Source organism: Pinus tabuliformis, chromosome 3_1, assembly GCF_031772625.1.
Source record: "Pinus tabuliformis cultivar Carrire ecotype Pingquan chromosome 3_1, CPIR1, whole genome shotgun sequence".
NCBI lineage: Eukaryota > Viridiplantae > Streptophyta > Pinopsida > Pinales > Pinaceae > Pinus > Pinus tabuliformis.
This window is the reverse complement of record NC_142301.1, coordinates 428,300,108-428,312,454: the sequence shown is the minus strand read 5'-3', so window position 1 is coordinate 428,312,454 and position 12,347 is coordinate 428,300,108. Positions and strand designations below refer to the sequence as shown.

Genomic DNA, 12,347 nt, shown 5'->3' with positions numbered 1-12,347 from the left:
GGCATGTACGGAGGGCTTGGTTGAAAAATGTCAATCGATTGCCCACTAGTTCCATAAAAGCCAAAGAGATGTTCAGTGAGTTAGGTTTCATCATGAAACACACTCTCAATTATGAAGTGGAAGATGCAATCAATCAATTTTTTATCAAGTTTGCAGATGAAGAGAAGTTCTTAGACTATTTCAACAAGAATTGGGTCACTGGAGATAAGATTCGTAAGTAAACATTTTTTTCATATTATATGTATTTTTTTCTTTTATAAAGGTGATAGAGTGAGACTGACATCGTTCTATTTGCAATTAGGTATGTGGGTGAAAGGTTGTCGGGAGTTTCCTCATGCAAATCAGGAGACCAATAATGCTGTTGAGTCATACCATTGTTACCTAAAAACAACATTTCTATCTGATAGAAGGAAAAAATGTGCCCGGAGGATGGATTGGTTATTGCATATGCTACTAACAACAGTTGAACCTTGTTATCGGTTCAAGGAAATCTTAAAAGAAGAAGGATTCCTAAACAACTACAAGAGAGAAAAGCAGCTAGAATCATCAGTGGAACGAGCAAGAAAAATTATGGATACTGATTGTTGTCCTCATGAGAACATAACACATGCTTATTGGGTGAGAAGTCAGACAGATCGAGATAAAAAATACCTTGTCACCTGGTATCGTAAGGATTTTATAACGTGTGAATGTCCATGGTCTATCCGTGGAAACATTTGCAAGCATGCCATAAAGGTTAATTGGTTGTATTTCCAATCGGATAATTCAAATCCATTGCTTCATCAGCATGCAGAGGATAACATATGCAATGACCCACCTGAGATCAATATAGAGCCTCAAAACCATGATGAAGATGTCGATGCTACTCTTATGGCCACAAATGAAGTTGACGCAGATGCCGAGGCACTTCATTTGGCAAGGGAGAAGTTGTTTAGCTATACCCATCTCATTTTAGATAACCCTCCTACTACTTTGGCAAAGACAATCCAATTGACTGATATGCTTGAAAAAATGTTGGATGAAGCCAATAATTTGCACGTTACTGATTTTGACTTCACACCTGGATTGGAATCTCTTGATCCATCTTTGAAGAGGAAGAAGAGTTTCCTTAGCCCCACAAAGAAAAGAAGAAGCAGCAGAAAAAACAATGGTTTGGAAATTGATTTAAATGTTGATCCATCAGAATATGAACCATTTGAGTTTCGATACCTCAATAAGCGAGGACGTCATCGATCAAATAATGCCGTCTCTATGGTTCCAGGTTAGTTTCATGTGTTGAATAGAGTCATGATTTTAGATTTAAGTATTTAATCATCACTATTCTTTAACATGTTGTATGTTTATTTTTACAGCAATGCAACAATCCCCAACCATGGTGATAACCCAAGACCAAAGGGAGATGCAAGACCATCCAACCTTACTTTCCATGCCAGGTACATTTGACACTCTTTCATTGTGTGTGCACATATACCTTGATGCTCTAGAAAATTTCTTTGCGATAACGTTTGACATTTTTCTAGGTAACTATAGAATAAGTGGAGAAGCATCATCTTCAACCATGACTGATCATCTACAGAAGGACTTCAACTCTAGTGGGAATCAATGAGGTATGCACAAATAATAGATAAGCTAGGTTATTATGGCGTCGTCAGGTGGCCCTTTATCATATGATAAGTATATTTATGTTTTTCCATTGTTATGTTGTTATAAAAATACCTTTTTCATAATCTGTTCTCTGAAAGTTCATGAAACTTTGTGTTTTGACATGGAATGTTGTGTTGTTTCAGAAGGCTCTAGGTACATTGAGAACATGGGTGCCTGCAAAATTTGAGGAAAGTTTGAGCCTTCATCAGTGCAATTTTAAAAATATGGGTGCCTGATGAGCACCGAGGAATGTTTGAGCTCTCATCAATGCAAAAGTAAAAGTTCAATTATATGCCACTACTCTCCTGAAGTTTCATGAAATTTTGAACTTTGACATGGAATGTCAAGTTAATTCACATGGCTCTGTAATTGTTCAACAAATTCAATTGTCGGTTCTTTTTATTGCAATGTTTCTGTATTTTCTCACGTAATTGGTCTAATACTGCAGACTAAGCTATAACAATGATGTATACACACCACAATTTGGGAATGAATTATTGTTTTTGACATCAATCTAAATTGTTCTTCAAATATATTCTCAAATGTTAGATCTGTTATATGATCAAAACAAATCTGATTTTATTTATGGTGTTCATATTTAAGAAAGAAGCATATACTGTAAAGAAAATTGAGATAAAATAGATAACAGTGAGGATGACAATTATGTCTTATTCTGAGCACTAGGTGTCATCAATATGCATATACTGTATGCAAACATAACTTCAGCTGCTAATATTATGCGAAGCAGTTCCACAATCTTTTACACTGTAATGTATATAAGCCCTTTATCAAGTCATATTGTAGCTTGCATAAGGGCTCGGTTCAGATTCATATATACAACCTTAGCCTCGATTCAGGCATGTCCTGTAGCTCAAACAAAGTCTCGGCTTGTAGTCTTGCTTCTTCAGAAAACATGCTTTGTTGTAATCATAATGGTACTCTGAATTGTGATCCCACAGAGCACTGAACTTGATCATCCTTTGCACTAGCCTTAACAAGATCCAAACTAGAATATACATTGAACTGGGTCAAGTGCCAAGATCATGATTGAACTAAATTCTTCTCTTAGCATTGAAGTATATGATAATGTCAAGTGCCAAGATCATGAAGAATGTAATCAATGGACTACAAGGCACATGGGCAAGTAATCATCTGGTTGGCATCCTGGCATACAAGATACAGCTGTAGGGTGCTTCTCAGACTGCACAGCCAAGATAAATGGAAACAATAAAACAAATATGGCGTCCATTTAAACATCAGAAAATAAAATAGCCTTTAACTGGAAAGCAACATCATAGAACATCTTTATGTGGAATATATGTTACCAAATGTGGATTGAAAAATATTCTGAATTTGAGATAAAGACCATCTATCTTCTCAGATGATTGTGGTAGGTAAGATGAGACAGAATGCAATCAATGGACTACAAGGCACACGTGCAAGTAATCATCTGGTTGGCATGCTGGTATACAAGAGATACAGCTATGGGGTGCTTCTCAGAATGCACAGCCAAAATAATGGAAACAATAAAACAAATATGGCATCCATCTAAACATCAGAAAATAAAAAAGCCTTTCATATATATGCTTAGCTTATAGAAACCCTAAACTGTTGGGATTCTTTCCTTCATTTGCTTTAAATGAAAGGACAAGTATAGTATTCATTCTGATGAAAATATGATTTTTTTCAGAAATGTACTGACAAGTATAGTATTCATTCTGATGAAAATATGATTTTTTTCAGAAATGTAAACTAAGTACATGATGCAGTCACAGTGAAAAAGGAGTAGGTTAAGGACAAAGGCATGTGGAATGACAAGCCTTAACCAAAAAGGCTAGTACCCACTATCTGTCGGTGGTTTCGTCATCATTCTGAAAGATATGATAGTTTTGGTATTATTCTGATGGCTGGATCATTCTGATAGCTATGATAAGTTTGACAAAATCCAATGGTTATGATAATGTTAGCGTTGTATTCAGAGTTTGGATGATAGATTTGTTAGTGGTTGGTTATTACGGTCCATTGGGTGGTTATGTAAATGATAGCGTTTAACTTTTTTTGGAAGTTAGAATTCCTTCTTCACAGTTAGTATTTATTTTGGTTTTTTTTTGTTTCTTATGTTTAATAAATTTATATTAACTAATAATAAATAATTTTCAAACATCAAAGGTTAAGGTTTAAAGGTTTGAAATAACTAAATGTTCAAAGTTTAAGGTTTAAAAGTTGGAAAATAACTAAAACCTAAAAGTGAAGTGAAAGGATAGATGGCATCATTAAGAACCCTACAATTTTCTTTGATTCAGGTGTGAACTTGATCATGAAACAGTAATCATCATGTGCTGTGTTGTTACAGTTGATAATAATGTATGAATTAAAATAAAAGGGGGATGGATAATCCTGAGGTTGAAAAGCAAGAGCTATGTTCAAACACTAATCAGCTGCAAGTGAAGTGCCTGCTCTGCTCACTCTGCCAAAACAAATATGTCCAAAGTGACCACCCAGGTAAGCAGCAGCCATAGAACTTTATTTGCCTAACTCAGTACGTAATGATTGCCTTTTATTTTCCCTCTGTGGCTAACTGTAACTGTGACAGTGCTCGTTATCATTCACTCATCAAAAACCTAGAATAGTGGTAGGTCCTCTGTTCTCTGACAGTGCCACTGCATACACAAGTTCTTGTACTACTTTTCCATTAAAAAAATAATATGGTGAATTAAGGTTGCAAGGGTTGCAGTAGTAGACCTTGTGTGTATCATGGGCTTCCAACAGGATTTACTGAATAAAGAGTTGAGGATTGTATGAAGCCTGGCACTGGACACTGTTTGTGCGTTTCCAAGTTGTTCCAAAAGTGCAAAAGTGCATCCCGTGCAAGCTCTGCTATTTGATGTTTAATCTCACTTCAGCTTAAGGCCAAGCTAATACTACAATCATGCATGACCCATATTTTCACTGTGACTGGGATGGTGACATAAGCCAATTGTAAATCAAACTAGTAGCCTAGAAATCTTAAAAAGAAAGCTTTCTCACTGTAGCTTGGAAAGTCCACATCTGCTACTTGTAAATCAGAATACCATCGTAGAATTCCTTTTAAGAACAAAAGAGCTTTAGGTCCACATCCACCACTTGCAAAACACACTACACTTAATGACATGCTTTTCAGAACAAAGAACTTTCGATCTTCAGATAGGCTCAGTGCCAAAATGAAACTCCTTAAAATTCCAAGGTTATTAGACATCACCCATATTTTCATAGTGATTTGGAAGGCTTACCAGAGACATTCTAAATCAAATGTTGGGCATTGTAAATCAATCAAATATTAGACACTGTATCAAACATTACACATTGTAAATCAATCAAACATTAGACATTGTAAATCGAATTACTAGGGACCACCAACATCAGCAATTTGTAAATCAAATGGCAAGCCTAAAAATCCTGAACAGAGAGCTTTGTAACTGTAACTTGGAGGCTCCACATCAACCATTTGTAAAACAGGGCCTGGCCTAAAACACCTATAAGAACGAAGAGTTATATTAATGAAAATTGAGAAATCTTTTAATAAGAAGAAGTAGTTTAAGAACAGAGAACTACGTTGATATAGTCTAATCAGTGTTTCTAAGTTTTGGAGTGTGTTATAATCACGACAGTGCCTTGGGAGCCTGTGGAAGCTCTGTCATCGCATTTTTTAAAATATTTTAAGCTCTGCCCTTTATTAGGCATCCACATTCATCCACATCAAAAGAAAGCCTTCTGAACAAGTTATCTCACTGTAAAACAGACTCCTAGCCTAAGAATTCTTTAGAACGAAGAGCTATATTGATAAAAGTTGAGAAAGAGCTGGTTTAAGAACAGAGAGGTATGTTGATACTCCCGGCCTAAAAATCCTTTGAGAACTAGGACCTATGCTGATAAAAGTTGAGAAAGAGCTATTTTAAGAACAGAGAACTATGTTGCTAAAAGTTAACATACTCTGAGGAGTTTTTTTTAATATTGTAAACTCTGCGTCATGTCATCCACATTAAAATTCACATGGGAAGTGGAATCTAGGGGAGTGTTTCCAGGTTGTTGGAGAGTGTGCACTCACTGTCAACTTTGTTACCTGTTTTTTTAAAGATGTTAAACTCTGCCATTATTAGCCATCCACAACATAAAATCGTAAATAAACATTCACATGAATTTTCAATCAGGCTACTGGCCCAGAAATCGTTAGGGACAGGGAGCTATGTTGATAAATAAGCTCATTACGATAATGCAATGACCTAGTTTCCTGCTGCCAAGTCAATTCTATTTGATTTGATTCTCACGATCAGATGCAATTGAAAATTTATGATCTTTATAACAATTATTTATAAAGGGGAAAAATTGCTTTTTACAGGAAACCGCAGCGAAATTTTTCATAATGCACTTCATTCTTCAGTCTATTCGGACAACTGTTCATAATGATAAATTTTTATAAAGGCGCAAGAATGCTTTTTCCTATATGTCAATTTCAGCTTACTCTCTCTGAATTGGTTCGTAATCGGTTGCAAAGTGTTAAATTTGAAGGTATTGAATTTGAAGGTATCAGAGAGTGAAACTTAAATTGAAGGGATTAGCGACTGTAGGGTGAGAAGACCAAAGGTTGACTAGACATCAGATGTAACTAGATGTGAGCATCCATGCTTGGTACGGGAAGTTTGCTTATTAGGTAGCCATCTGAGATTCAGAGAAAGAAAATGCATATCGTTCCTACTGTTATTCATCCGTTTACTTTGATAAATGCTGCACAGAAATAATATAGCAAAGAAGCAATTCTCCATGGGAGCACATTTAATGAAAGCATTTCTTTAATCCCTTTAAGTGTACAGTAGGATGAAAGACTGTAAAAAGAATCAAACAATGACAAATTTTCTTAATCCCTATCTCTACATGTAGCTCACAATTTCAACCACGATTGAACCCTGTTGTGGAAGTCCTGCTCTTCTACCATCCCAGACCCAATTTTGTTCCCTAGCTTCCCAATCTTGATCCCTAGCTTACTATCTGCTTCGTCTTCGCTGCTGCGAGACAAATGAGTGAGGCTATTGTACAGAAACAGTCCGGGGCGCGGCACGGGATCGTGATGGTCTGTCCACCATGATTGAAAGAAAGGAAGGCTGATTTTGCTATGAGCTTCAGCAGCATCAACAACATCAGTAGCAGCAGAAGCCATGTGAGAAAACCCCACTGCATCATTAGCAAACTTACAATTGTCATCCTCCTCAGCATCAGTAGAAGCAGGCAAGTTGAGATCCAACAACTCTCCTCCAATTCCTCTCCCACCACTAGTCTGGGGCAGCAGGGGAGGCTCCTTGGTGTTACTGGAAATGGTGCTAGTCCACCAAGGTTAAGACTATAATAGGCTGGTCCATGTCTAGGTTCATTTTTTTTTTGTGAGGAGGGAGGGGTGGTTAGCTGGTAAGATAGGATTTCCTTCTCCAAATTGTTGAATGTGAATTTCAGCTGAGAGGGCCTGGATTAAAATGCACACCTTACACTCTTCTTCACTGGTCCATGTTCTAGCATGGCTTGGGGATTCTCTGCAATCTGCAGATATGATTGAATATAAAATCACTACGATGAACAAGTGGCATAATGGACATTCCTTTTATCATGTCGAAATGGCAAGCACTTTTCACAATTGAAAGGCAAGAGATCTCCCAAACAGCTCCACAGGAGGAAATCATCCAATTTACTGTCTATACATATCCTACGGTAGGCACCATCTCCACCAAGGTAAAGACTGCCGATTGTTGGGATTTGCTACCGATCCAAGCTGGGAAATCTATTCTACTACCATATGTTATCGTTGGATACAAACTGAACAAGTGTATAGCCCTGTTCAGGTAAAATTTTGGCTAGCATAGTCAACAAAAACAAGTTTGTGATCAAATCAAATCTCAAGATAGGAGCCCCTTCTCCAAATTGTTGAATGTGATTTTCAGTTGAGAGGGCGTAGGTTAAAATGCACACCCTGCACTCTTCTTGACTGGTCCAAGTTCTAGCATGGCTTGGGGATTAAAATCACTACCATGAACAAGTGGGAAAATGGACATTCCTTTTATCATATCGATATGGCAAGCATTTTTCACAATTGAAAGGCAAGAGATCTCCCAAACAGCTCCACAGGAGGAAATCATCAAATCTGCTGTGTATGCATAGCCGACGGTAGGCACCATCTCCACCAAGGTAAAGACAACTATCTATTATCTAATGGATGAGGAGGACACATACGTAAAGAAACCTTTCATCACTGATCAACAACCAACTAACAAATCACATAGCATATCAATATCTCTCCAACAACATAATTTATTGATGATAATCAGAAAATCATGAACCAGTTACTTTTGTCAAAATACATTTGTCCATGTACATGGAATATATTACATTTGTCCATTAATTTGTCTCCCATACAAAAAACTGTAATGATTGCATGTTGGGGAATAATAGGTTCTTCTTTAGTGAAAGAACCATGCTATGATAGACCCCAGAAAAATGATAACAACAACCCATTCACACAATGGGGATTTATATTGATGGTGATCAATGATTTCTGTTGCAGTGGATGGTGATCCTATGTCATATTTGGCATCTACATATGTTCTTAAAAATGCCCTGGACATTATATCAGTGGACATCTTTTCAATATCTGCAGAGTGATTGATGGTAAAATGTTGAAATTGAAAACTCCAATTTAGTGCTTCCTTATGAAGAGGTTTTAAATTGTCCTTTCGAACCCGATAGATGCCTTTCATCTGATTACATATCAACTCCGAGTTGGTGAAGACTTCAATATCATTGACATCATGTTGTTTTGCCTCTTTTAACCCTTCAACAAGGGCAATGTAATATGCCTCATTGTTTGTCGTCATTCCAGGCACTTCTCTCTTTCCATAAAATAAATGATTTGTTGCCATATTGTAAAGGATGAATTTAATAACTGCTCGACCTGGATTTGGAAAGCAAGACACTTCAATGCATAAATGCCACTTTTGCACCATTTTTTACACTTCAAAAACCTGAAAAACAAATAACAATAAATTCATGTTAAACAAGTAGACATGAATTATAAGTTTCAGTGGTGTTCTTAAACATATGTAGCATAAACAACACATGATGTTAACAGAAATTAGAAGGTTAATAGCCATTCCAGAGTACATATAATTAAAGGCATACATCACAGAAAAATCGGCACGACACCGTGCAAAGCACTTCGAGGTCGATTATAGTGCCTGTGCGAGGCGGCCGTAAGTTGATTGATTCGGATCAGATTAAGTTACAGCAAAATCTTTAAGATGTTTAAAATGATCAGTAAAAATACAGACAATGTTCAACTAGTTCCTATTTTCTAATTCCTATGTCTTCAAAATCAATAAAAAAATCTGATAAAAACACATATGGTAAATTTCTAATTCTTGTATCTGAACTAACAGGAAGGTTCAAACACTGGCAAAATAAAGAAATAAGAGGAAAAAGATAAATGATCCCTTAAATCTAGCCTTTACACAGATTTTCCCCAAAATCCAAAGCTTTATGGGAATCAATGACATAATAGTCACTACAATCTTCTTTTCAATAAATTCTGTTTGGATTGGCATCAGGAATGGATCCTATTTGTAGCCATTGTACTTGAAGATTGATAAAGGTGGACCATTGTACCTTTGGACAACAGCCCGGATGGCAATTGTGAGGATACCCCTGATCTCATTGAGGAAATGCGAATGGAAAAGATTTTGTACTCAGAGTTTGAGAAAAATAGTATTGATCACTTCTTAAATGCACCATCCACTAAAGACATGGTTTTTAACCATTGGCAAGATGACGATGACAAAGTTGAAACCATAATCTGGCAAGTGACAATTATGACCATGATAACGGAAAATGTGGTGTTGCGCTTAGGATAGACTTAGGCCATGAAATACAACAGCCGGGAGTGAGGCATTCCAAAGAAATAATGCAGCCAAAACTAAAGGTTAAATCAATGGAAGATGTGTAAAAGAGCAAGACAGAGGATGCAGAAAACAATGATACATATGCAGCTGGTGGCACTGTTGATGTCAACAATGTCAATGGTGCTGTTGGGCAGAGGAAGTGATGAGTTTCCTGAGGCAGCGGATGGAGTTTTACAGTCACCCATTGATACAACTAATGATAGTCTAGGTCAGTGCCTACAATTTTGACAGGGTAGCAAATCTTCCAACAAAATGGAGCTGTCACCAAAGAGGAGGGTCCAGATCATTTCCTGATTAGGTATGCTTGTAATGTCATGAATAATCTCAGCCTTGTAAAACAAAATTTATCCACTCAAGAAGTCCTGCAGACCAGGAATGTAGAAGAGGAAGGTTGCAAGGAAAACGAAATTTTACCTTCTGTGAAATGGACATTAACTATGTCAACTTGCAGTGTTTCTCAGAGTCAAAAGAAACTTTTGAAAGGGATGATAAGCAGATAAAAATGCATGGCTGGACTGTATGTCAATTGTGTAAATTTAGGCATTGTAAACAGAAGTATGGTCTGGACAATATGACAGGAAAAATGCCACTGGTTGATGGTAAATATTTTATGCAAAGGTTCCTTTCAAACCTTGGCCCACACCGAGCTGCACAAACATGTCTCAGTATGACTGGTGGGCTATCTTTCAAGCTTATTTTCAGCCCAGCACCAAAGAAGAAGCCAACCAGCAGGCATCAAAATTTTTACATTCCTCTGTTTTGGGAGATGAAGACCATGGATAAAGAACACTGCACAGAGGAGATCTAAACCCCAAAATCAAAAAAGACCATGAAATATAGCGAGTTTGGCTTAATTAGATGGCTTCCTATATAAAAAGAAAAAAGACCATGAAATATATCCAATTTCGCTAACTTACATGACTCCCACAAATACACGAGCATATATCCTGCTATACAAAGATGACAAGTTGACTGCTTTCTGGATGAAAATTCGAAGACCTAAATACAAAGAGAAACTTCAGAAATTCAATGCCAACAGATTCTCCTTCGTATTTCTAAAACCTTCTCTCAGATTGTGCTCTGCTGGGAGGCTCTGAATACCAAAATAGGTTATGAATTGAGACTCTTGAACCGCTCACTCGGGAGGAGATCTAAACCCCAAATCAAAAAAAGAGCATGAAATGTATATCCAGTTTGGCTAACAAACATGCGATCATTAACGCAAGTTTGACTGAATTAACATGTCGCAGAAATCCACAAAGCATTTGGTTGAAATGTTCTGAGAATCAAACCGAGACTAACTGTAATCAACTCCGACCACTGTACCATTAAACTATTGAAGCTGAATGACTGGATTGAATCTGAATGGCTGTTTTTCGTTTTGTGTCAAGGAAGGCTGTTGATGCTAGTAATTGTTGTGTGCAGGTAAAGTAGCAGATGGGAATAGTCCACAAAAGCCGAAGTTCAAATCACAACAGGGGTATTGTTGTGTGCAGGTAAAGTGGCAGATGGGAATAGTCCACAAAAGCCGAAGTTCAAATCACAACAGGGGTATGGGCTTCACGAGTTAGTTACCTGCAAGGAGTACGTGGCCGAAGGAGTTCGCAGAGGATCAGAGATTGCCGGAAACCACAATGGCTGCAGTAGAATGGCTCCAGAGTAAGGGTAGGGGAGCACAGCGCGCGGGTGTTGAATTCGAATGGAGGCATGAATGGAGGCATGAATGCGCGCGGGAGTACGTGGCGAATTACTCCCCGATCGGCCAGCGCATTCCCTTGTGCAGGAAGGATGTCAGGCGATCGGCGATCGGTCAGGGAATGTCAGGGCGGACCGGGAGGTTGGCGGAGAACGGGAGGAGCGATGGTGGCGGAAGAGGGGGAGATTTCCGGCAGCCGGAGCCGGACGATTTTCCGGCCGGTGCCGGAAAAGGGTCCATTCTACTGCCTCCGTAGACGATTGACGCTCAAGTGGCGGCCGATCATTCCGGTGTCTTTTACAAGAACGATAGACGCGGCATGACGTGGGAACTGGTTATTCTGCCTTATCTGGATTTAATTAATATTAAATGATTGTCTGCTCATGTAAATACTGCGCCCAGTGACAATGGTTTCTTCCCGAAGTGGTGACGGGGCTTTTCTTCATTATCATCCTAATAGAGATTGAATCCTTTAGATGTTTTAAACTGGCGTTGTATAATTATTTTATGTTATGTTTTTGTTATTTTAAATGGGAATGGTGGTTGTTTTGAATAAGAATTTGGCCATTTATAAAATTTTAATTTTTTCTAATTAAATATGAAATTTTAAAAATAAAAATTAATAAATATAATATAATTTTCTATTTGATATAACAGATTTTCATTTTTTCATTAAAAATGTTTCATAATTATCGTACTTCTATATTAAATAGTGATAAATGTAAATTTTGATTAAAATTCACATTTTAACATATATATTAGTTAATTGGGGCATAAAAAATTAAAATTAATTTTTATTCTCATTAACTTTCAAGTATGGAATGATCTTCCTATTTTTAACCATATATATATCTATATCTATATATATATATATATATATATATATATATATATATATATATATATATATAATTTTATATTATATAAATTAGTATTTGTACCAAAAAGCATAAAAACATTGTGAAAGTGTTTTGGGTTTTTTACTCTATATATAGAAATAGAAAGGTTTCTAATATTTCACGGTTCAAATGCTC

General features: G+C 37.0%; 1 protein-coding gene across 1 annotated transcript; it reads left to right on the top strand.

Moving 5' to 3' along the window:
• Window positions 1-28: 28 nt before the first annotated feature.
• Window positions 29-2,093, top strand: LOC149187572 (uncharacterized). Its single transcript, XM_089412851.1, has 5 exons — window positions 29-213; window positions 302-1,261; window positions 1,353-1,433; window positions 1,521-1,607; window positions 1,788-2,093. The coding sequence occupies exons 1-4, from the start codon at window positions 69-71 to the stop codon at window positions 1,604-1,606; spliced, it is 1,272 nt and encodes a 423-aa protein (XP_089268977.1). The 5' UTR covers window positions 29-68; the 3' UTR covers window position 1,607; window positions 1,788-2,093.
• The last annotated feature ends 10,254 nt before the right edge of the window (window positions 2,094-12,347 follow it).

Bases quoted from the DNA above. Each gene is read 5' to 3' on its own strand.
- LOC149187572 (XM_089412851.1), top strand. From the start codon at position 69: ATGTTCAGTGAGTTAGGTTTCATCATGAAACACACTCTCAATTATGAA. The intron at 214-301 runs GTAAGTAAACAT...ATTTGCAATTAG, and splicing joins GGTCACTGGAGATAAGATTC to GTATGTGGGTGAAAGGTTGT. The intron at 1,262-1,352 runs GTTAGTTTCATG...TTATTTTTACAG, and splicing joins TGCCGTCTCTATGGTTCCAG to CAATGCAACAATCCCCAACC.